Source organism: Corvus moneduloides, chromosome 1 (assembly GCF_009650955.1).
Source record: "Corvus moneduloides isolate bCorMon1 chromosome 1, bCorMon1.pri, whole genome shotgun sequence".
In the NCBI taxonomy this organism is placed as follows: Eukaryota; Metazoa; Chordata; class Aves; order Passeriformes; family Corvidae; genus Corvus; species Corvus moneduloides.
In genome coordinates, this window is record NC_045476.1 from 165,717,760 (window position 1) to 165,740,467 (window position 22,708).

Genomic DNA, 22,708 nt, shown 5'->3' on the forward strand with positions numbered 1-22,708 from the left:
CCAAATCCCAATCCAAGATTCCCAAATTCGCTCCCTGATTCCCCAAAAATCCAATCTCTGATTCCCAAATTCGCTTCCAGATTCCCAAAATCCAATCCCAGGTTTCCATATCCAATCCAAGTCTCCCAAATTCAATCCCAGATTCCCAAATCCCAATCCCAGATCCTCAAAACTCCAATCCCACATTCCCAAATTCACTTCCAAACCCCAAAAATCCAATCCCAGATTCCCAAAATCCATTCCCAAATTCACTTCCAGAGCTCTAAAAATCCAATCCCACATTCCCAAAATCCAATCCCACATTCCCAAAATCCAATCCCACATTCCCAAATTCGCTTCCAGATTCTCAAATCCCAATTCCAAATTCCCCAAATCCAATCCCAGATCCTCAAAATCCAATCCCAGATTCCCAAATTCGCTTCCAGAGCCCCAAAACTCCAATCCCAGATTCCCGAATTCACCCGCGGTGAATCCCGGCCCCAATCCCGGCTGGAATTGCTGTTCCCGAGTGGCTCCGTCAGGAGAATTCCCGCAGGAATTGGGCGTGGAAGCGGCGGAGGAGCAGCAGCGCTCGCTCCAGCGCCGGCGCCGGCAGCAGCAGGGACAGCCTGGGGACAGCGGCAGGGGGCTGGCACCTTCCGGGGACATCCCAGAATCCCAGCGTCCCGAAATCCCGGTGTCCCAAAATCCCAGCATTCCAACATCCCAAAATCCCAATATCCAACATCCCAACGTGCCAAAATCCCAACATCCAACAATCCCAGTATCCAACATCCCGACAATCCCAACATCCCAGCATTCCAACATCTCAACTCCCAACATCCCAAAATCCACCAGTCCCAACACCCCAAAATCCCAACATTCCCAAATCCCAATATCCCAACGTCCAACAATCCCAAAACCCAACATCCCAAAACTCCACATCCAACTTCCCAAAATCCCAGTATCCAACATCCCAACGTGCCAAAATCCCAACATCCAACAATCCCAGTATCCAACATCCCGACAATCCCAACATCCCAGCATTCCACCATCTCAACTCCTAAATCCCGAAATCCCAGATCCAACACCCAGAATCCCAACATCCCAAAATCCACCAGTCCCAACATCCAACACCCCAAAATTCCAATGCCCCAAAAACCCAACATTCCCGAATTCCAACATCCCAAAATCCACCAGTCCCAACATCCAACACCCCAAAATCCCAATGCCCCAAAAACCCAACATTCCCAAATCCCAACATCCCAGCACCTCCAAATCCCAATGTCCAACTCCCAACATCCCAAAATCCAAGACCCAACACCCAAAATCCCAACGTCCCAAAATCCACCCGTCCCAACACCCCAAAATCCCAACATTCCCAAATCCCTACATCCCAGCACCTCCAAATCCCAACATCCAACAATCCCAACATTCCAAAATCCCAATATCCCAACATCCAACAATCCCAAAACCCAACATCCCAAAACTCCACATCCAACTTCCCAAAATCCCAATATCCAACATCCCAACGTGCCAAAATCCCAACATCCGACAATCCCAGTATCCAACATCCCGACAATCCCAACATCCCAGCATTCCAACATCTCAACTCCCAACATCCAAGACCCAACATCCCAAAATCCACCAGTCCCAACACCCTAAAATCCCAACATTCCAATATCCCAACGTCCAACAATCCCAAAACCCAACATCCCAAAACTCCACATCCAACTTCCCAAAATCCCAATATCCAACATCCCAACGTGCCAAAATCCCAACATCCAACAATCCCAGTATTCAACATCCCAACAATCCCAACATCCCAGCACCTCCAAATCCCAACGTCCAACAATCCCAACATCCCAAAATCCCCAAATCCCAACTTCCAACAATCCCAGTATCCAACGTGCCAAAATCCCAACATGCAACAATCCCAGTATCCAACTTCCCGACAATCCCAACATCCCAGCATTCCAACATCTCAGCTCCCAACATCCCAACGTCCAGTTATCCCAGTATCCAAAATCCCAGAGTCCCAACGCCCAGCATCCCAAAATCCCCAAATCCCAGCATCCAACACCCCAAAACCCCAACATCCCAAGATCTCAAAATCCAACCTCCCCAAATCCCCAAAACCATCATCGCAACCACCCAAAATTCCAGCGCCGAACATCCCAAAATCCCAACATCCCAAATCTCAATATCCCAACATCCCAAAATCCCAACATCCAGCATCCAACTTGAACATCCCAAAATCCCAATATCCAACAATCCCAGTATCCAACAATCCAAAATCCCAATATCCCAATATCCCAACATCCCTGAATCAAACAACCCAACATCCCAAAATCCACCATCCCAACATCCCAAAGTCCAACAATCCCAGTATCCAACATCCCTAAATCCCAACATCCCCAAATTCTACATCCAACACTCAACATTCAACATCCTGAAATCCCAACATCCAATGTCCGATATCCCAAATCCTGATATCCCAACATCCAACACCCCAACATACCAAAATCCAACACCCCAAAATCCCAACATCCCAAAATCCAGCATCCCAACATCCCAAAATGCCAACATCCAACAATCCCAACATCCAACACCCCAAAATCCCAACGCCCCAACATCCAACATCCCAATAATCAACACAATCCAACACCCAACATCCCAAAATCCCAACTCTCAGCATCCCAAAATCCCAGCTCCAAATCCCAATATCCCAACACCCAACATCCCCATATCCAACATCCAAAATCCCAACTCCCAGCATCCCAAAATCCCAGCATCAAACACCCAAATCCCAACATCCAACTCCAACATCCCAAAATTCCAATGCCCTACTCCAACACCCAACACCCAACATCCCAAAACCCCACAATCCTGATATCCAACACCCAACTCACACATTCCAAAACCCCAATATCCCAACACCCAATATCCGACATCCAAAACCCCAACATCCCAAAATCCCAAACACCCAACATCCCAAAATCCCAAAACCCCAACATCCCAATGTGCCAAAATCCCAACACCCAGACATCCCAACTCCAAGATCCCAAAATCCCAACATCTCAACTCCAACATTCCAAAATCCCAACATCCCCAAATCCACCATCCCAAAATCCCAACAGCCCAACATCTCAACACCCAACATCCCTAAATCCCAACAGCCCTAAATCCCAACATCCCCAAATTCTACATCCAACACCCAACATTCAACATCCTGAAATCCCAACATCCAACGTCCGATATCCCCAAATCCCAAATCCTGATATCCCAACATCCCAAAGTCCAACATCCCAAAATCCAACATCCCAAAATCCCAACATCCTAAAATCCAGCATCCCAACATCCCAAAATCCAGCATCCCAACATTCCAAAATCCCAACATCCAACAATCCCAATATCCAATACCCAACTCCAACATCCCAAAATCCCAATACCCAACATCTCAAGACCCCAAAATCCCAACATCCAAACATCCCAACAACCAACATCCCAATATCCAACATCCCAACATTCCAAAATCCCAATAACCAACATGTCAAAACCCCAAAGTCCCAACATCCCAATATCCCAAAATCCCAAATCCCAACACCCATCATCAAAATCCACCATCCCAAAATCCCAACATCCCGTCCAACAAGCCTAGTATCCAACATCCCAAAATCCCAATGTCCCAAAATCCCGACATCCTAAAATCCCAATACCCAAAATCCAACATGCCAAAATCCCAACATGCCAAAAATCCCAGCACCCCAAAGCCCAGTATCCCAACATCCCAAAATCCCCATGACCGACACCCAACATTCAAAGCTCAAAATCCAACACCCAACATCCCAACGCCCCAAAATCCCACATCCAACACCCCAAAATCCCACATCCAACACCCAACTCCAACATCCCAAATTCCCAACATCCCAACATCCAACATCCCAAAACCCCCAAATCCCAACACCCAACTCCGACATCCAACACCCAAAATCCCAATGTCCCAACATCCCAACGTCCCAACATCCCACCACCCCAAATCCCACAACGCCCAACACCCGACGTCCCAAAATCCCAACTCCCGGCATCCCAAAATCCCAATTCCCCACCCCCAACACCCCCCCGCAGTGTCCCCCCCGTGTCCCCCCCCTACCCCAGGTGGCCGCTGTCCCCCCCCATCCCGAAGTGGCTCCCCGGGGCCACCACCAGCCCCGTGGCCTCCTGCAGCCGCCGGCAGAAGAAGACGTCGGGCTCCAGGCCCAGCGCCTGCGGAGGGGACGGAGCGGCTGCGACAGCGGGGGGACACCGGGGTGGCCCTTGTCCCCAGGGTGTCCTGGGCACCCCCGTGTCCCCAGGGTGGCCCTTGTCCCCAGGGTGTCCTGGGCATCCTCAGTGTCCAGTGGCCTGGAGATCCCCGTGTCCCCTGAGTGTCCCCCTTGTCCCCAGAGTGTCCCATGTCCTCAGGATATCCCTTGTCCCCAGGGTATCCCATATCCCCAGGGTGTCCCTTGTCCCCAGGGTGTCCCATGTCCCCAGGGTGTCCCTTGTCCCCAGGGTGTCCCATCCCAGAGGGATCCCCACAGTCCCACGGTGTCCCCTCACCCTGGCGTGGCTCCTGTCCCCAGCAGTCCCCGTGTCCCCAGCACTCCCCACGCCGCAGGGCCGTGTCCCCGTTCCCGCTGGCCTCCATTCCCAGCCCCTCTCCCGTCCCCCCGGGGTGTCCCTGTCCCCTCCCGGGGCTCACCCGGGCCTGGCTCCGGGCGCGGGGCGGGATCCGGATGCGGGGGAAGGCGCGGGGACCCCCGGCCAGGGGCTGGCACCGGATCCCGGGGGCCCGGCCCAGCTCCTCCTGCAGCCGCCGGGCGTTGGCGGCCAAATCCCGGCACAGATCCCGGCGGTGCTGGGCGGGAGCGACAGCCGGGATTGGGATGGGACCATGGGATCATGGGATGGGATGGGATGGGATGGGATGGGATGGGATGGGATGGGATGGGATGGGATGGGACGGGATGGAGAGGGGATTAGGAAGGGGATACAGATTGGGATGAGGGTAAAATGAGGATGGGATCAGATGGGATGGGAACGGGATGGGGTTGGGAAAAGAACGGGATGAGATCAGGATGGTGATGGGATGGAATGGGAATGGGATGAGGATTAGGAGGGGGATATGGGTTGGGTTGGGATGGAATGGAATGGGAATGAGATAAAATGGGAAGGGACGGAACACGCTCAGCAGCATCTCCCACCTCCTCCAGCGCCCGCCGGACGGGATCCCCCTCCTCCGGCAGCTCCATCAGGAGATCCAGCAGGATCCTGCCCGGCACGCAGGGCCGGGGAATGGACTGGGCCAGCTGGAACGGCTGCCGGACCCCCTCATCCACATTCACCAGCTCCAGGAATCCCGCCCGGAATCCGCTCCTGGGACACCGACACCGTCCTCTCACCGCCTTCCACCCCACCCGGTATTCCCGGTATTCCCGGCATTCCCGGTATTCCCGACACTCACTCTCCGGCGGCGCTTTTGGAGAGGGAGTAGAAGGAGACGAGCTGGACGCTGGTGGCCAGCGGGGCCCCCAGCTCGGCCAGGACGCGCTTGAAGGACAGGAAGGGGCGCTCCGGGGAGAAGGCTCGTTCCTGATGCACCTGCGGGATCGGGATCGGGGGTTCGGGATTGGGGGTGGATTCATCCCAAAAAAAAATTCCCCCCAAAAAATTCCCACCTCCTCTTCCCGGCGCCCACCTCGTCCGCCAGCAGCAGCAGGGGCTCCTCGGCCGCCAGGCGGACGATGCTCTCCATGTCCGGCCGGCTCAGCACGTGGCCTGCGGGACGGGGAGAGAGGGAAACTGAGGCACGGGATGGGGCGGGAATGAGCGGAGTTCATCGGGAAACGGAGGCGCGGGATGGGAATAACGGGATCCCAAAGGGAAACTGAGACATGGGAGGAGAATAACAGGATTCCAAAGGGAAACTGAGGCACGGGATGGGTTTTTAGGAGCCCAAGGGGGAAACTGAGGCACGGGATGGGAATGACTGGATCTCAAAGGGAAACTGAGGCACGGGATGGATTTTTAGGAGCCCAAGGGGGAAACTGAGGCACGGGATGGGGGGGAGTGACTGGAGTTCATTGGGAAACTGAGGGACGGGATGGGAATAACGGGAACCCAAATGGAAACTGAGGCACAGGATGGGAATAACCTGATCCCAAAGGGAAACTGAGGCACGGGATGGATTTTAGGAGCCCAAAAAGAGAAACTGAGGCACAGGATGGGAATAATTGGATCCCAAAGGGAAACTGAGGCACGGGATGGGTTTAAGGATCCCAAAGAGGGAAATGGAGGCACGGGATGGGAATAACGGGATCCCAAAGGGAAACTGAGACATGGGAGGAGAATAAGAGGATTCTAAAAGGAAACTGAGGCACGGGATGGATTTTAGGAGCCCAAAAAGGGAAACTGAGGCACGGGATGGGAATAACAGGATCCCAAAGGGAAACTGAGGCACGGGATGGGAATAGCTGGATCCCAAAGGGAAACTGAGGCACAGGATGGGTTTCAGGATCCCAAAGGGAAACTGAGGCACGGGATGGGTTTCAGGATCCCAAAGGGAAACTGAGGCACGGCCGGGTCGAAGCCCAGACTCACCCGTGGGGTCCCCGGGGTTGACCACCCACAGCACCCTGGGGTGGCAGCGGCTCCGCGCTTCCCGCACTTCCCGGCGCAGCGCGGCCACGTCCACGGCCCAGCCCCGGGATTCATCCAGAGGGTACGGAACGGGCACGGCCCCCGCCAGCCCCGCGGCCGCCGCGCACAGCGGGGGGCCCGGCACCGGCACCAGGACCCCCGTGGGCAGCGCCGAGCCCGGACACACCACCAGAGACAGCACGAACTGGGAACGGGAGCAGCGGGATCTGGGCTGGGGTCTGCATTCCCAGTTTGGGGTCCCCATTACTGGTTTGGGGTCTCCAGTCCCAATTTGGGGTCTCCACTCCCAATCTGGGGTCTCCACTCCCAGTTCAGAGTCTGCATTACCAGTTCAGGATCCCCATTCCTGGTTTGATATCCCTGTTCCCAGTTCAGGGTTCCCCTTCCCAGTTTGGGATCCCCACTCCCAGTTCAGGATCCCTGCTCCCAGTTCAGGATCCACATCCCTGGGTTCCCCTTCCCAGTTTGGGATCCCCACTCCCAGTTCAGTGTCCTCATTCCTGGTTCAGGATCCACATTCCCGGTTTGAGGTTTCCACTCCCAGTTTGGGATCCCATTCCCAGACCCCATTCCCAGTTTGGGATCCCCACTCCCAGTTCAGTGTCCTCATTCCTGGTTCAGGATCCACATTCCCAGTTTGAGGTCTCCACTCCCAGTCTGGGATCCCATTCCCAGACCCCATTCCCAATTTGGGGTCCCCACTCCCAATTTCATGTCCCCACTTCCATTTCAGGATCCCAGTCCCGGACCCCATTCCCAATTTGAGATCCCCATTCCCATTCCCAGTTTGAGGTCTCCACTTCCATTCCAGGATCTTATTTCCAGTCTCAGATCCCATTCCTGTTCCCAGTTCGAGGTCCTCACTCCCAGTTCAGAATCCCATTCCCATTCCTGGACCCCATTCCTGGTTTGAGGTCCCCATTCCTGTTCCCAGGCCCCATTCCCGGTCTGAGGTCCCCATTCCCAATCCCAGACCCCATTCCCGGTTTAAGGTCCCCTTTCCCAGTTTGAGGTCTCCTTTCCCAACCCCAGACCCCATTCCCGCTTTGGGGTCCCCATTCCCAATCCCAGACCCCATTCCCACTTTGGGGTCCCCATTCCCAGTCCCAGACCCCATTCCCGCTTTGGGGTCCCCATTCCCAATCCCAGACCCCATTCCCGCTTTGGGGTCCCCATTCCCAATCCCAGACCCCATTCCTGGTTTAAGGTCCCCATTCCCAATCCCAGACCCCATTCCCGCTTTGGGGTCCCCATTCCCAATCCCAGACCCCATTCCTGCTTTGGGGTCCCCATTCCCAGTCCCAGACCCCATTCCCAATTTGGGGTCCCCATTCCCAATCCCAGACCCCATTCCTGCTTTGAGCTCCCCATTCCCAATTCCAGACCCCATTCCTGGTTTAAGGTCCCCATTCCCAATCCCAGACCCCATTCTGCTTTGGGGTCCCCATTCCCAATCCCAGACCCCATTCCCACTTTGGGGTCCCCATTCCCAGTCCCAGACCCCATTCCCGCTTTGGGGTCCCCATTCCCAATCCCAGACCCCATTCCCGCTTTGGGGTCCCCATTCCCAATCCCAGACCCCATTCCTGGTTTAAGGTCCCCATTCCCAATCCCAGACCCCATTCCCGCTTTGGGGTCCCCATTCCCAATCCCAGACCCCATTCCTGGTTTAAGGTCCCCATTCCTGTTCCCTGACCCCATTCTGCTTTGGGGTCCCCATTCCCAATCCCAGACCCCATTCCCAATCCCAGACCCCATTCTGCTTTGGGGTCCCCATTCCCAATCCCAGACCCCATTCCTGGTTTAAGGTCCCCATTCCCAATCCCAGGCCCCATTCCCAATCCCAGACCCCATTCCCAATCCCAGACCCCATTCCCGCTTTGGGGTCCCCATTCCCAGTCCCAGACCCCATTCCCGCTTTGGGGTCTCACCGGGATCACGGTGGTGGTGCCGCTGCACAGGACGATGTCTCGGGGGTCGCAGGGGACGCCTCCATCCCGGAATTCCAGGAACCGGGACACCCTGGCGGGGACGCCATGGGATCGGTGCTCGTGGTTGTAGCCCCCTGTGGGAACGGGATCAGCCCCAAATCCAGCGGGATCGCGGGGAAATCCCATGGGATAGGTGGGGAGCGGGAATCCCATGGACCAGGGACCCCATAAATTGTTTTGGGGCACCCTGTAGGGCCGGACACCCCCTAACCCAAACGGGCACCCCAAAACTCAAATGGGCACCCCACGGATTGTTTGGGGGCACCCCATGGGACTGGGCACCCCAAAACCCAAATGGGCACCCCATGGGTTGTGCTGGGCACCCCATGGGACTGGACACCCCAAAACTCAAATGGGAACCCCATGGATTATTTGGGGGCACCCCATAACCCAAATGGGAGCCCCATGGATTGTTTGGGGGCACCCCATGGGTCTGGGCACCCCATAACTCAAATGGGCACCCCCTACATTGTTCTGGGGCACCCCATGGGTCTGGGCACCCCATAACTCAAACAGGAACCCCATAGATTGTGCTGGGCACCCCATAACTCAAACAGGAACCCCATAGATTGTTCTGGGGCACTCTGTGGGTCTGGGCACCCCATAACTCAAACAGGAACCCCATAGATTGTGCTGGGCACCCCATAACTCAAACAGGAACCCCATAGATTGTTCTGGGGCACTCTGTGGGTCTGGGCACCCCATAACTCAAACAGGAACCCCATAGATTGTGCTGGGCACCCCATAACTCAAACAGGAACCCCATAGATTGTTCTGGGGCACTCTGTGGGTCTGGGCACCCCATAACTCAAACAGGAACCCCATAGATTGTGCTGGGCACCCCATAACTCAAACAGGAACCCCATACATTGTTCTGGGGCACCCCATGGGTTTGGGCACCCCATAACTCCAACGGGCACCCCATGGACTGTTTGGGGGCACCCCATAACTGAGAACCCCCCTGACCACTCAAGCAGGAACCCCACGGATTATTTAGGGCACCCCATGGATCCCATAACTCACCCCAAGGGCCACCCCCCACCCACGGGACCCTCCCCGGGTGACCCCAAAGACCCCAAATCCCTTTGGGATCCGTCCCACCGATGTTCCCGGCGTCCATTTCCCGCAGGACGCTCCGCGCGCGGCTCCGCGCGGCCTCGGGGAGAGCGGGAGACTCCAAAAGCTCGGGAAAGGCGCAGGCGGCCAAAATCTGGGAATGGGGACCGGGAATGAGGACTGGGGACATTCCCGGGGGGAGACATTCCCGGGGGGATCTGGGGGGATATTCCCGGTGGTCCCTGAGGAGCGGGATTGAGGATTGGGGGGACATTCCCGGGGGGACATTCCCGGTGGGATCTGGGGGGACACGGGGGGACATTCCCGGTGGTTACCGGGGACTGGGATTGAGGACTGGGGACACGGGGAGACATTCCCGGTGGGACATTCCCGGTGGGATCTGGAGGGACACGGGGGGACATTCCCGTTGGGACCTGGGGGGGCACGGGGGGACATTCCCGGTGGGACCTGGGGGGACACGGGAAGGACATTCCCGGTGGGACCGGGATTGAGGACTGGGGGGACACGGGGGGACATTCCCGGTGGGACATTCCCGGTGGGATCTGGGGGGACACGGGGGGACATTCCCGGTGGGACATTCCCGGAGGGACGTTCCCGGTGAGATCTGGGGGGACGCGGGGGGACATTCCCGGGGGGATCTGGGGGGACACGGGGGGACATTCCCGGTGGGACATTCCTGGTGGGACCTGGGGGGACGCGGGGGGACATTCCCGGGGGGACATTCCCGGAGGGACGTTCCCGGTGGGATCTGGGGGGACACGGGGGGACATTCCCGGTGGGACATTCCCGGTGGGACCTGGGGGGACACGGGGGGACATTCCCGGTGGGACCTGAGGGGACTGGGATTGAGGACTGGGAGACACTGGGGGACATTCCCGGTGGGATCTGAAGACCTGGGGGACACCGGGGGACATTCCCGGTGGGGACATTCCCGGGAGGACCTGGGGGGACGTTCCCGGTGGTCCCTGAGGAGCGGGAGTGCGGACTGGGGGGGACACGGGGGGGACATTCCCAGTGGTTACCGGGGACTGGGATTGAGGACTGGGGGACACCGGGGGACATTCCCGGTGGGGACATTCCCGGGAGAACCTGGGGGGACATTCCCGGTGGTCCCTGAGGAGGGGGATTGAGCCCCAGGGGGACACGAGGGGACATTCCCGGTGGGATCTGGAGCCCTGGAGGGACATTCCCGACGGTCCCTGGAGCCCTGGCTGGGGACACGAGGGGACATTCCCGGTACCTGGCGCAGGACGGGAAGCGGATCCCGGCCCATGGCCTGAGCGTCGTCGCCGCTGCATTCCAGGGGTGGCACAGGTGGGAGTGGCCCAGGCGGTGGCACAGGGGGTGGCACAGAGGGTGGCACAGAGGGTGGCACAGAGAGTGGCCCAGGGGGTGGCACAGAGGGTGGCCCAGGGGGTGGTGGCACCGCTGTCCCCAACGTCCCCGGTGTCCCCTCGGCGGCCGCCATGGCCCAGGCGGTGACGGCGGCGGTGGCGAAGCGCCAGGGGGAGGTGACAGGGAAGGGACGGAGATGGGACAGGAGCGGGAATTGGGACAGGGAAAAGGGGTTGGAATGGGATAATGGGGCGGGAAACGGGGTTGGAAAAGGGATAATGGGGCGGGAAATAGGGAGGGAATAGGGCAGGGAAGTGGGGTTGGAAAAGGGATAATGGGGCGGGAAATGGGATAATGGGGGGGGGAAATGGGGAGGGAAATGGGACGGGAATGGGGTTGGAAAAGGGATAATGGGGGAAATGGGGCAGGAATTGGGAGGGAATAGGGACAGGGAAAAGGGGTTGGAATGGGATAATGGGGCGGGAAATGGGGTTGGAAAAGGGATAATGGGGCGGGAAATGGAGGGAAATGGGATGAGAATGGGGTTGGAAAAGGGATAATGGGGGAAATGGGACGGGAATGGGGTTGGAAAAGGGATAATGGGGGAAATGGGGCAGGAATTGGGAGGGAATTGGGGCAGGGGGTGATCAGGGAATTGGGGTTGGAAAGGGGATAATTGGGATTGGAAAGGGGATAATGGGGGAAAGGGGGAGGGAATGGGGCAGGGGGTGACCTGAGAGTGGAGAGGGAAATGGGATGGGGAGTTGGGGTTGGAAAAGGGATAATTGGTGGGAATGGGGTGGGAATGGGGCAGGGGTTGGTCTGGGAATGGGGTGGGAAGTGGGGCAGGGAAATAGGGTTGGAAAAGGGATAATGGGGCGGGAAATGGGGGGAAATGGGACGGGAATGGGGTTGGAAAAGGGATAATGGGGGAAATGGGGCAGGAATTGGGAGGGAATTGGGGCAGGCGTGATCAGGGAATGGGGAGGGAACTGGGAAAGGGAATTGGGGTTGGAAAGGGGATAATGGGGGAAATGGGGTGGGAATGGGGCAGGGTTTGCTCCGGGAATGGGGTGGAAAGTGGAGCAGGAAAATGGGATTGGAAAAAGGGAAGTGGGGGAAAATGGGTGGGAATTGGGGGGAAATGGGGCAGGGGGTGGCCCAGGAATGGGGTGGGAACTGGGGCTAGGAAAGGGATAATGGGGGGGAACTGGAGGGGAAATGGGGCCGGGGATGGCCTGGGAATGGGGTGGGAAATGGGATAGGGAAAAGGGGCTGGAAAAGGGATAATGGGAGAAATGGGGTTGCTCTGGGAATGGGGTGGGAACTGGGGCAGGGAATTAACTGGGGCTGGAAAAGGGATACTGGGTGGGAAAGGGATGAGAATTGGGAAGGGGGATCACCTGGGCACAGAGGGGGACACTGGGACTGGGAATTGGGGTTGGAAAAGGGATAATGGGGCGAATGGGCTGGGAATTGGGGCTGGAAAAGGGATAATGAGGGGAATGGGGTGGGAATGGGGCAGGAAGTGACTTGGGAATGGGGTAGGAAGTGGGACAGGGAATTGGGGTTGGGAAAGGGATACTGGGGGCAACTGGGTGGGAATTGGGGCCGGGGTGATGCCCTGGGAATGGGGGAGGTCACTGGGCAGGGTGGGCACGGCTCAGGGGACCCCGCTGTGCCCAGGCCACCTCGCTGTCCCCGTGTCACCGGCGGCACGTGGCGGGAGCGGGGTCAGGACCCCGGCACGACCCTAATGATTAACCCGGACCCCTAAACATTAACCCGGAACCCCAAACATTAACCCGGCCTCCTCCCCCAGACTGCACTTCCCAAAGATCCCGATCCCGATCCCGCTCCGGCCATGGCGGCCCTTGGCACTTCAGGGGGCACCGGCGTCCCCCCGGCTCCGGTGACACCGCGGTGGGATGGGGGTGGTGGCATCGAGGAGGAGCTGGCACCGGTGAGACCCCCAAGGGACACCCAGGGGACACTCAGGGGACACCCAAGGATCCACAGAATCCCGGAATTCCCAGAGTCCCAGGGGTCCCCCAAGACCACCCAGAGCCCCACAAGGTCCCCATCCCCGGTAACCCCAAAGCCAACCCCACCCCTCACGTCCCTGTGTCCCCATAATTCCCCCCCGGACGCATCCCTGGGATTTGGGGACAGGGAGGTGACAGCGGGGTGACGCCTCTCGTGTCCCCAAGCCCGTCCCCGATGTCACCCAGTGCCACCCCGAGGACGCCGAGGGCCGCCAGGCGCCCGCGTTCCTGCGGCAGGTAACGGGAATATCCCGCGGGAATATCCCGGGGGAATGTTTGGGATCTGGGGGGAAATGGGATGTGGGGAGCTTGGGGACAGCGGTGTCACCGCAGGTGGCCGCCATCTGCGCCTATCCCGCGCTCCTGGAGCACGAGGACATTCCCGAAAGTGCCAAGGAACACGCGAGACGGATCCTGAGGGAGCTGATGGGAGGGAGCCCAGGTGGGGAATGGGATATGGGGAATGGGATACAGGATATGGGCAATGGGATATGGGATATGAAGAATGGGATACTGGGAATGGGAAATGGGGAATAGGGTGGGAATGGGATATGGGGACTGGGATGTGGGGAATGGGGTGGGAATGGGATATGGGGTGGGAATGGGATGTGGGGTGGGAATGGGATGTGGGGAATGGGAATATGGGATGTGGGATATGGGGAATGGGATGTGGGGAATGGGAATATGGGATGTGGGATATGGGGAATGGGATGTGGGGAATGGGAATATGGGATGTGGGATATGGGATATGGGGTGGGAATGGGATGTGGGAAATGGGATATGGGGAGTCACCAGATCCGGGGACAGATCCAAGGACAGATCCCATGACGGGAGAGATCCCGGGCCATGGACAAATCCATGGACAGCGCCCCCTCCCCAGGCGCCTACAACCTGGAGTACGTGACGGGCGCGGTGGCCGAGCGCGCGGCGCGGTTCCTGGCGCACCGCGACCGTGGCATCGCCTGTGACCCCGCGAACATCGTCCCCTGCGCCGGCACCGCGGCCGCCGTGGTGGTGAGCGAGGGAGCCGCGGGGACACCGCGGGGTGGCCTTGGGGACAACGGCGACGCTGCTGCCACCGCCGCGGCGCTTCTACGGCCGTCCCATCCCATTCCCGCCCCGTAAATCCCATCCCATCCCATCCCATTCCCGCCCCATAAATCCCATCCCATCCCATCCCATCCCATTCCCGCCCCGTAAATCCCATCCCATCCCATCCCATTCCCGCCCCGTAAATCCCATCCCATCCCATCCTATTCCCGCCCCATAAATCCCATCCCATCCCATCCCATCCCATTCCCGCCCCGTAAATCCCATCCCATTCCCGCCCCATAAATCCCATCCCATCCCATCCCATCCCATTCCCGCCCCGTAAATCCCATCCCATCCCATCCCATTCCCGCCCCATAAATCCCATCCCATCCCATCCCATTCCCGCCCCGTAAATCCCATCCCATTCCCGCCCCATAAATCCCATCCCATTCCCGCCCCATAAATCCCATCCCATCCCATCCCATTCCCGCCCCGTAAATCCCATCCCATCCCATCCCGTTCCCGCCCCATAAATCCCATCCCATCCCATCCCATCCCCGCCCCGTAAATCCCATCCCATTCCCGCCCCATAAATCCCATCCCATTCCCGCCCCGTAAATCCCATCCCATCCCATCCCATCCCATCCCATCCCATCCCATTCCTGCCCCGTAAATCCCATCCCATCCCATCCCATTCCCGCCCCGTAAATCCCATCCCATCCCATCCCATCCCATCCCATCCCATCCCATTCCTGCCCCGTAAACCCCATCCCATCCCATCCCATCCCCGCCCCATAAATCCCATCCCATCCCATTCCCGCCCCATAAATCCCATCCCATTCCCGCCCCATAAATCCCATCCCATCCCATCCCATTCCCATCCCATTCCCACCCCATAAATCCCATCCCATAAATCCCATCCCATTCCCGCCCCATAAATCTCATCCCATCTCTTTCGCTGTCTCATCACATCCCATCCCCATCCTACTCCACCCCTTTTCCCATCCCCATCTCATCCTATTCCCATCCCACCTCATTTCATCCCCATTCCCATCCCATCCCATCCCATCCCATCCCATCCCATTATCCTATTATCCCATTATCCCATCCCTTCTCCATCCTCATCCCGTCCCAACTCATTGCATCCCCATCCCGTCCCATCTCATTGCATCCCATTATCCCATCCCATCCCACCCCAATTCCATCCCCATCCCAATTCCATCCAAATCCCATCCATCCCATCCCATCCCACCCCACCCCATCCTTCCTCATCCCAATTCCATCCAAATCCCATCCCATCCCATCCCATTATCCCATTATCCCATTATCCCGTTATCCCATTATCCCATTATCCCATTATCCCATTATCCCGTTATCCCGTTATTCCATTATCCCGTTCCCACTCAGGACGTGCTGTCTCTGGTGGTGTGTCCGGGCTCGGCGCTGCCCACGGGGGTCCTGGTGCCGGTGCCGGGCCCCCCGCTGTGCGCGGCGGCCGCGGGGCTGGCGGGGGCCGTGCCCGTTCCGTACCCTCTGGATGAATCCCGGGGCTGGGCCGTGGACGTGGCCGCGCTGCGCCGGGAAGTGCGGGAAGCGCGGAGCCGCTGCCACCCCAGGGTGCTGTGGGTGGTCAACCCCGGGGACCCCACGGGTGAGTCTGGGCTTCGACCCGGCCGTGCCTCAGTTTCCCTTTGGGATCCTGAAACCCATCCCGTGCCTCAGTTTCCCTTTGGGATCCAGCTATTCCCATCCCGTGCCTCAGTTTCCCTTTGGGATCCTGAAACCCATCCCGTGCCTCAGTTTCCCTTTGGGATCCAATTATTCCCATCCCGTGCCTCAGTTTCCATTTGAGATCCTTAAACCCATCCCGTGCCTCAGTTTCCCTTTGGGATCCAATTATTCCCATCCCGTGCCTCAGTTTCCCTTTGGGATCCTGAAACCCATCCCGTGCCTCAGTTTCCCTTTGGGATCCAATTATTCCCATCCCGTGCCTCAGTTTCCATTTGAGATCCTGAAACCCATCCCGTGCCTCAGTTTCCATTTGAGATCCTGAAACCCATCCCGTGCCTCAGTTTCCCTTTGGGATCCTGAAACCCATCCCGTGCCTCAGTTTCCATTTGAGATCCTGAAACCCATCCCGTGCCTCAGTTTCCATTTGAGATCCTGAAACCCATCCCGTGCCTCAGTTTCCATTTGAGATCCTTAAACCCATCCCGTGCCTCAGTTTCCATTTGAGATCCAATTATTCCCATCCCGTGCCTCAGTTTCCCCCTTGGGCTCCTAAAACCCATCCCGTGCCTCAGTTTCCCTTTGGGATCCCGTTATTCCCATCCCGCGCCTCCGTTTCCCGATGAACTCCGCTCATTCCCGCCCCATCCCGTGCCTCAGTTTCCCTCTCTCCCCGTCTCGCAGGCCACGTGCTGAGCCGGCCGGACATGGAGAGCATCGTCCGCCTGGCGGCCGAGGAGCCCCTGCTGCTGCTGGCGGACGAGGTGGGCGCCGGGAAGAGGAGGCGGGAATTTTTTGGGGGGAATTTTTTTTTGGGATGAATCCACCCCCAATCCCGAACCCCCGATCCCGATCCCGCAGGTGCATCAGGAACGAGCCTTCTCCCCGGAGCGCCCCTTCCTGTCCTTCAAGCGCGTCCTGGCCGAGCTGGGGGCCCCGCTGGCCACCAGCGTCCAGCTCGTCTCCTTCTACTCCCTCTCCAAAGGGATCGGGGGGTGAGTGGCAATTCCCAAAAATCCCAAATCCCGTCCGGAATTCCGCTCGATTCCCATGGAGCTGTATCCCAGGGGAGGATTCCGGGCGGGATTCCTGGAGCTGGTGAACATCGAGCGGAGCGTCCTGCGGGGGTTCTACACCTGGGGGCTCTCCGTGTATCCCCCGATCCTGGGCCAGGTGATGTTGGATGTGGCCATGGAGCCGCCCGGGCACCGGGATCCCGCCAGCGCAGCCATGGAGGAGGTGGGGGGTGGCGTTCCGTCCCAATTCCAGTCCTATCCCCATCCCAATCCCAGTCCTATCCCCGTCCCAATCCCAATCCCTGTCCCAATCCCAATCCCAATCCCAATCCCTGTCCCAATCCCAGTCCTATCCCTGTCCCAATCCCAGTCCTACCCCCATCCCAATCCCATCCTAATTCCCATCTCCATCCCATCCCCTTCCTAATCCCATCCCATCCCATGATCCCATGATCCCATGGTCCCATTCCAATCCCGGCTGTCGCTCCCGCCCAGCACCGCCGGGATCTGTGCCGGGATTTGGCCGCCAACGCCCGGCGGCTGCAGGAGGAGCTGGGCCGGGCCCCCGGGATCCGGTGCCAGCCCCTGGCCGGGGGTCCCCGCGCCTTCCCCCGCATCCGGATCCCGCCCCGCGCCCGGAGCCAGGCCCGGGTGAGCCCCGGGAGGGGACAGGGACACCCCGGGGGGACGGGAGAGGGGCTGGGAATGGAGGCCAGCGGGAACGGGGACACGGCCCTGCGGCGTGGGGAGTGCTGGGGACACGGGGACTGCTGGGGACAGGAGCCACGCCAGGGTGAGGGGACACCGTGGGACTGTGGGGATCCCTCTGGGATGGGACACCCTGGGGACAAGGGACACCCTGGGGATAAGGGACACCCTGGGGACATGGGACACCCTGGGGACACGGGACACCCTGGGGATATGGGATACCCTGGGGACATGGGACACCCTGGGGACACGGGACACCCTGGGGATATGGGATACGCTGGGGACACGGGACACCCTGGGGACACGGGACACCCTGGGGATATGGGATACCCTGGGGATATGGGACACCCTGGGGACAGGGGACACCCTGGGGATATGGGACACCCTGGGGATATGGGATACCCTGGGGACGAAGGACACTCAGGGGACACTGGGATCTCCAGGCCACTGGACATCATGGATGCCCAGGACACCCTGGGGACAAGGGCCACTCAGGGGACATGGGACGCGCTGGGGACAAGGGGGACACTCAGGGGACACGGGGATCTCCAGGCCACTGGACACTGAGGATGCCCAGGACACCCTGGGGACAAGGGACACCCTGGGGACATGGGATACCCTGGGGACAAGGGACACCCTGGGGACAAGGGATATCCTGAGGACATGGGACACTCTGGGGACAAGGGGGACACTCAGGGGACACGGGGATCTCCAGGCCACTGGACACTGAGGATGCCCAGGACACCCTGGGGACAAGGGCCACCCTGGGGACATGGGATACCCTGGGGACAAGGGACACCCTGGGGACAAGGGATATCCTGAGGACATGGGACACTCTGGGGACAAGGGGGACACTCAGGGGACACGGGGATCTCCAGGCCACTGGACACTGAGGATGCCCAGGACACCCTGGGGACAAGGGCCACCCTGGGGACACGGGGGTGCCCAGGACACCCTGGGGACAAGGGCCACCCCGGTGTCCCCCCGCTGTCGCAGCCGCTCCGTCCCCTCCGCAGGCGCTGGGCCTGGAGCCCGACGTCTTCTTCTGCCGGCGGCTGCAGGAGGCCACGGGGCTGGTGGTGGCCCCGGGGAGCCACTTCGGGATGGGGGGGGACAGCGGCCACCTGGGGTAGGGGGGGGACACGGGGGGGACACTGCGGGGGGGTGTTGGGGGTGGGGAATTGGGATTTTGGGATGCCGGGAGTTGGGATTTTGGGACGTCGGGTGTTGGGTGTTGTGGGATTTGGGGTGGTGGGATGTTGGGACGTTGGGATGTTGGGACATTGGGATTTTGGGTGTTGGATGTCGGAGTTGGGTGTTGGGATTTGGGGGTTTTGGGATGTTGGATGTTGGGATGTTGGGAATTTGGGAATTTGGGATGTTGGATGTGGGATTTTGGGGCGTTGGGATGTTGGGTGTTGGATTTTGAGCTTTGAATGTTGGGTGTCGGTCATGGGGATTTTGGGATGTTGGGATATTGGGCTTTGGGGTGCTGGGATTTTGGCATGTTGGGATTTTGGGATGTTGGATTTTGGGTATTGGGATTTTAGGATGTCGGGTGTTGGATGTTGGGATTTTGGGACATTGGGATTTTGGGATGTTGGATACTAGGCTTGTTGGACGGGATGTTGGGATTTTGGGATGGTGGATTTTGATGATGGCTGTTGGGATTTGGGATTTTGGGATATTGGGATGTTGGGACTTTGGGGTTTTGACATGTTGGTTATTGGGATTTTGGAATGTTGGGATGTTGGATATTGGGATGTTGGTTGTTGGGATGTTTGGATGTTGGGATTTTGGGGTCTTGAGATGTTGGGTATTGGGATTTTGGGATGTTGGAGTTGGGTATTGGATATTGGGATTGTTGGATGTTGGGATTTTGGAATGTTGGGATGCTGGATTTTGGGATGTTGGGATGCTGGATTTTGGGATGTTGGGATTTTGGGATGTTGGATTTTGGGATGTTGGGGTGTTGGATGTTGGGATATCAGGATTTGGGATTTGGGGATATCGGACATTGGATGTTGGGATTTCAGGATGTTGAATGTTGGGTGTTGGATGTAGAATTTAGGGATGTTGGGATTTAGGGATGTTGGGTGTTGAGATGTTGGGTGCTGAGATGTTGGGCTGTTGGGATTTTGGGATGGTGGATTTGGGGATGTTGGGATTTTGGAATGTTGGAGTTGGGATGTTGGGATTTTGGGATCTTGCAGTTGGGATGTTTGGGTGTTGGGATTTTGGCATATTGGGATGTTGGGTTTTGGGATTTTGGGATGCTGGGGTTTGGGATTTTGGGATGTTGGGTGCTGGAATTTTGGGGTGTTGGGTTTTGGGATGTTGGAATGCTGGGATTTTGGGACACCGGGATTTCGGGATGCTGGGATTCCGGGATGTCCCCGGAAGGTGCCAGCCCCCTGCCGCTGTCCCCAGGCTGTCCCTGCTGCTGCCGGCGCCGGCGCTGGAGCGAGCGCTGCTGCTCCTCCGCCGCTTCCACGCCCAATTCCTGCGGGAATTCTCCTGACCTGGAATTCCCCCCCATTCCCTCCATCCCATGAAATCCCCCGGATGCCTCCAAAAATCCCCCAAAACACCACCCACGGGCGACACCCACTGCTGGTCACTGTCCTTTATTTGGGGACACCCCCTGAGGGGACACGGGGACAGCGTGGGGAGGGGGGACCTGCCCCGGAATTCCCCAAAAAAAGGCACGGAGAGCTTGGAGGCACTTGGAGACCACCGGGATCTGGTGGGAATTATGGGATGGTGAGGGCTGGAGGTGGCAGGAGGTGACAATGGGGGGGGAGTGGGGGACGCCACCCTCATTAAGAGAATTCCTTGACGAACTTGGTGTAGAAGGCGCTGAGTTTTTCCAGAAGGATCTTCAGCTTATCCGTGGGTGGCAGGATGGTCATCCTGGCGGGAAAAGAAACGGTGGGAAAAGGGCGGGAATGATATCGGGACAATCCCTCCGGGGATCCCGAATCCACCGAAAATCCCATGGGCGCGTTCCGTTGGGCACCAAAACCCCCGTTCCCGTTCTCCCAGAAATCCCAAAAAGTCGCACCCGAGCAGCCCTGGGTGGGATGAGGGAATTTGGGAGGGGGATGCTGGAAAAAAGGAATTTTGGGGTGGAGGTCTCCCAGGAAGAGGAAAATTTGGGGTGGAGGTCCTGGGAAAAAGGAATTTGGGGTGGGGATGCTGAGAAAGAGGGAATTCGGGATGGGGATCCTGGGGAAAGGGAATTTGGGGTGAGGATGCTGGGAAAGAGGGAATTTGGGATGGGGATCCTGGGAAAAGGGAATTTGGGGTGAGGTTCCCTGGGAACAGGGAATTTGGGATGGGGATCTCCTGGGAAGAGGGAATTTGGGGTGGGGATCTCCTGAGAATAGGGAATCTGGGATTGGGATCCTGGGAACAGGGAATTTAGGATGGGGATCTCTTGGAAAAGGGAATTTGGGGCGGGGATCTCCTGGGAACAGGGAATTTGGGATTGGGATCCTGGGAAAAGGGAATTTGGGGTGGAGTTCCCTGGGATGAGGGAATTTGGGGTGGGGATGCCGGGAAAGAGGGAGTTCGGGATGGGGATCCTAGGAAGAGGGAATTTGGGATTGGGATCCTGGGAACAGGGAATTTAGGATGGGGATCTCTTGGAAAAGGGAATTTGGGGCGGGGATCTCCTGGGAACAGGGAATCTGGGATGGGGATCCTGGGAAAAGGGAATTTGGGGTGGAGTTCCCTGGGATGAGGGAATTTGGGGTGGGGATGCCGGGAAAGAGGGAGTTCGGGATGGGGATCCTGGGAAAAGGGAATTTGGGGTGGGGATCTCCTGGGAAGAGGGAATTTGGGATTGGGATCCCACCGGAAGTGGAAGGTGCCTTCCCGCTGCCCGAAGCCGCTTCCCGGGACGACGCAGATCCCGGTTTCCTCCAGGAGCTTCATGCAGAAGAACATGTCCGGGGCCTGGTTCTTCTCCTGGGAATTCAGGATGGGGACGGAGTCGGAAAAATGGGGAGGGATCCGATCCCACAGGGTGCCAAGGGCTCATGGGGCTCATCCCGCCTGGTCCCACATGGATCGGGATTGATCCCAACGAGTCCCACAATTCCTGGGATCGATCCCATCCACCCCACATGGATTGGGATTGATCCCAATGAGTCCCACAATTCCTGGGATCGATCCCATCCAGCCCCACATGGATCGGGATTGATCCTGATGAGTCCCATGATCCCTGGGATTGATCCCATCCAGCCCCACATGGATCGGGATTGATCCCACCCAATTCCACACGGATCAGGACTGATCCCATCCATCCCCACATCTCCCAGTTGGGATCCCATCCATCCCCACATCTCCCAGTTTGGATCCTGTCCATCCCCACATCTCCCAGTTGGGATCCCGTCCATCCCCACATCTCCCAGTTGGGATCTCGTCCATCCCCACATCTCCCAGTTTGGGATCTGGGCGGTCCCACATCCCCTGGGATGGATCCTGCCCATTCCCACATCTCTCCGTTGGATCCCATCCATCCCCACATTCCCGCTCGGATCCCGGCGTTCCCGGGCACCTTGGCGGCGGCCAGGGCGCGGGCCGGGAGGTCGATCCGAGGGAAGGAGTACATGGCGCCCTGCACGGGGTTGCAGTGGATCCCGGGGGTCCGGTTGAAGATCTCCTGGGTCAGCCGGGCCTTTTCCGCCAGGGAGTTGAGCACGGCCTCCTTCTCCTGTGGGATAACGGGATGGGAATGCTGTTCCAGGCCATCCCATCCCATCCCATCCCACCACAGCCCATCCTTATCCCCATCCCAACTCATTCCCAGCCCTATCTCCATCTTTATCCCACCCCATCTCACCCCACCCCATCCCATGGATCCCACCCCACCCCATCTCACCCCATCCCATGGATCCCATCCCATCCCATCTCACCCCACCCCATCCCATCCCATCCCACCCCATCCCATGGATCCCATCCATCCCACCCTATCCCACCCCATCCCACCCCATCTCACCCCATCCCACCCCATCCCATCCCATGGATCCCGTCCATCCCATCCCAATCCCATCCCTATCTCCATCTCATTCCCATCCCCACCCCATCC

The 22,708-nt window shown here is 58.4% G+C and overlaps 3 protein-coding genes across 7 annotated transcripts; 1 reads left to right on the plus strand and 2 right to left on the minus strand.

Moving 5' to 3' along the window:
* Positions 1 to 517: 517 nt before the first annotated feature.
* Positions 518 to 11,217, minus strand: LOC116444704 (alanine aminotransferase 1-like). Its single transcript, XM_032110403.1, has 10 exons — positions 10,990 to 11,217; positions 9,774 to 9,882; positions 8,613 to 8,746; positions 6,622 to 6,865; positions 5,720 to 5,799; positions 5,486 to 5,622; positions 5,226 to 5,397; positions 4,724 to 4,879; positions 4,133 to 4,245; positions 518 to 608 (listed from the first exon to the last, which is right to left on the minus strand). Exons 1-10 carry the CDS (start codon positions 11,215 to 11,217, stop codon positions 518 to 520), a joined length of 1,464 nt encoding a protein of 487 aa, XP_031966294.1.
* LOC116435995 (alanine aminotransferase 1-like) lies at positions 11,143 to 20,456 on the plus strand. 5 transcript variants are annotated; one of them, XM_032092806.1, is made up of 12 exons: positions 11,143 to 11,260; positions 12,907 to 13,047; positions 13,295 to 13,366; positions 13,463 to 13,571; positions 14,010 to 14,143; positions 15,569 to 15,812; positions 16,574 to 16,653; positions 16,751 to 16,884; positions 16,957 to 17,128; positions 17,401 to 17,556; positions 18,610 to 18,742; positions 20,044 to 20,223. In XM_032092806.1, the coding sequence occupies exons 1-12, from the start codon at positions 11,216 to 11,218 to the stop codon at positions 20,166 to 20,168; spliced, it is 1,545 nt and encodes a 514-aa protein (XP_031948697.1). In that variant the 5' UTR covers positions 11,143 to 11,215; the 3' UTR covers positions 20,169 to 20,223. The 5 variants fall into 5 exon arrangements, with proteins under 5 accessions (XP_031948697.1, XP_031948708.1, XP_031948719.1 ...); XM_032092817.1 differs by having other exon boundaries at positions 11,145 to 11,260; positions 18,630 to 18,742; positions 20,044 to 20,219; XM_032092828.1 differs by lacking the exons at positions 18,610 to 18,742; positions 20,044 to 20,223 and adding an exon at positions 18,166 to 18,195 and having other exon boundaries at positions 11,145 to 11,260.
* LOC116436023 (alanine aminotransferase 2-like) lies at positions 20,225 to 22,396 on the minus strand. The gene is made up of 3 exons (XM_032092880.1): positions 22,178 to 22,396; positions 21,473 to 21,585; positions 20,225 to 20,526 (listed from the first exon to the last, which is right to left on the minus strand). The coding sequence occupies exons 1-3, from the start codon at positions 22,379 to 22,381 to the stop codon at positions 20,436 to 20,438; spliced, it is 408 nt and encodes a 135-aa protein (XP_031948771.1). The 5' UTR covers positions 22,382 to 22,396; the 3' UTR covers positions 20,225 to 20,435.
* Between the last annotated feature and the right edge of the window lie 312 nt (positions 22,397 to 22,708).

Excerpts from the sequence above, each read along its gene's own strand:
- LOC116435995 (XM_032092788.1), top strand. The coding sequence starts at position 11,216 with ATGGCCCAGGCGGTGACGGCGGCGGTGGCGAAGCGCCAGGGGGAG. Across the intron at positions 17,129-17,400 it reads CCAGCGCAGCCATGGAGGAG|CACCGCCGGGATCTGTGCCG; the intron begins GTGGGGGGTGGC and ends GCTCCCGCCCAG. Across the intron at positions 17,557-20,043 it reads GCGCCCGGAGCCAGGCCCGG|GCTGTCCCTGCTGCTGCCGG; the intron begins GTGAGCCCCGGG and ends CGCTGTCCCCAG.
- LOC116444704 (XM_032110403.1), bottom strand. The coding sequence starts at position 11,217 with ATGGCGGCCGCCGAGGGGACACCGGGGACGTTGGGGACAGCGGTGCCA. Across the intron at positions 6,866-8,612 it reads GCACCACCACCGTGATCCCG|TTCGTGCTGTCTCTGGTGGT; the intron begins GTGAGACCCCAA and ends TCCCGTTCCCAG. Across the intron at positions 609-4,132 it reads GGGGACAGCGGCCACCTGGG|GCTGTCCCTGCTGCTGCCGG; the intron begins GTAGGGGGGGGA and ends CGCTGTCCCCAG.
- LOC116436023 (XM_032092880.1), bottom strand. The coding sequence starts at position 22,381 with ATGGGATGGGATGGCCTGGAACAGCATTCCCATCCCGTTATCCCACAG. Across the intron at positions 21,586-22,177 it reads GCGCCCTGGCCGCCGCCAAG|GAGAAGAACCAGGCCCCGGA; the intron begins GTGCCCGGGAAC and ends CTGAATTCCCAG. Across the intron at positions 20,527-21,472 it reads GAAGGCACCTTCCACTTCCG|GATGACCATCCTGCCACCCA; the intron begins GTGGGATCCCAA and ends TTTTCCCGCCAG.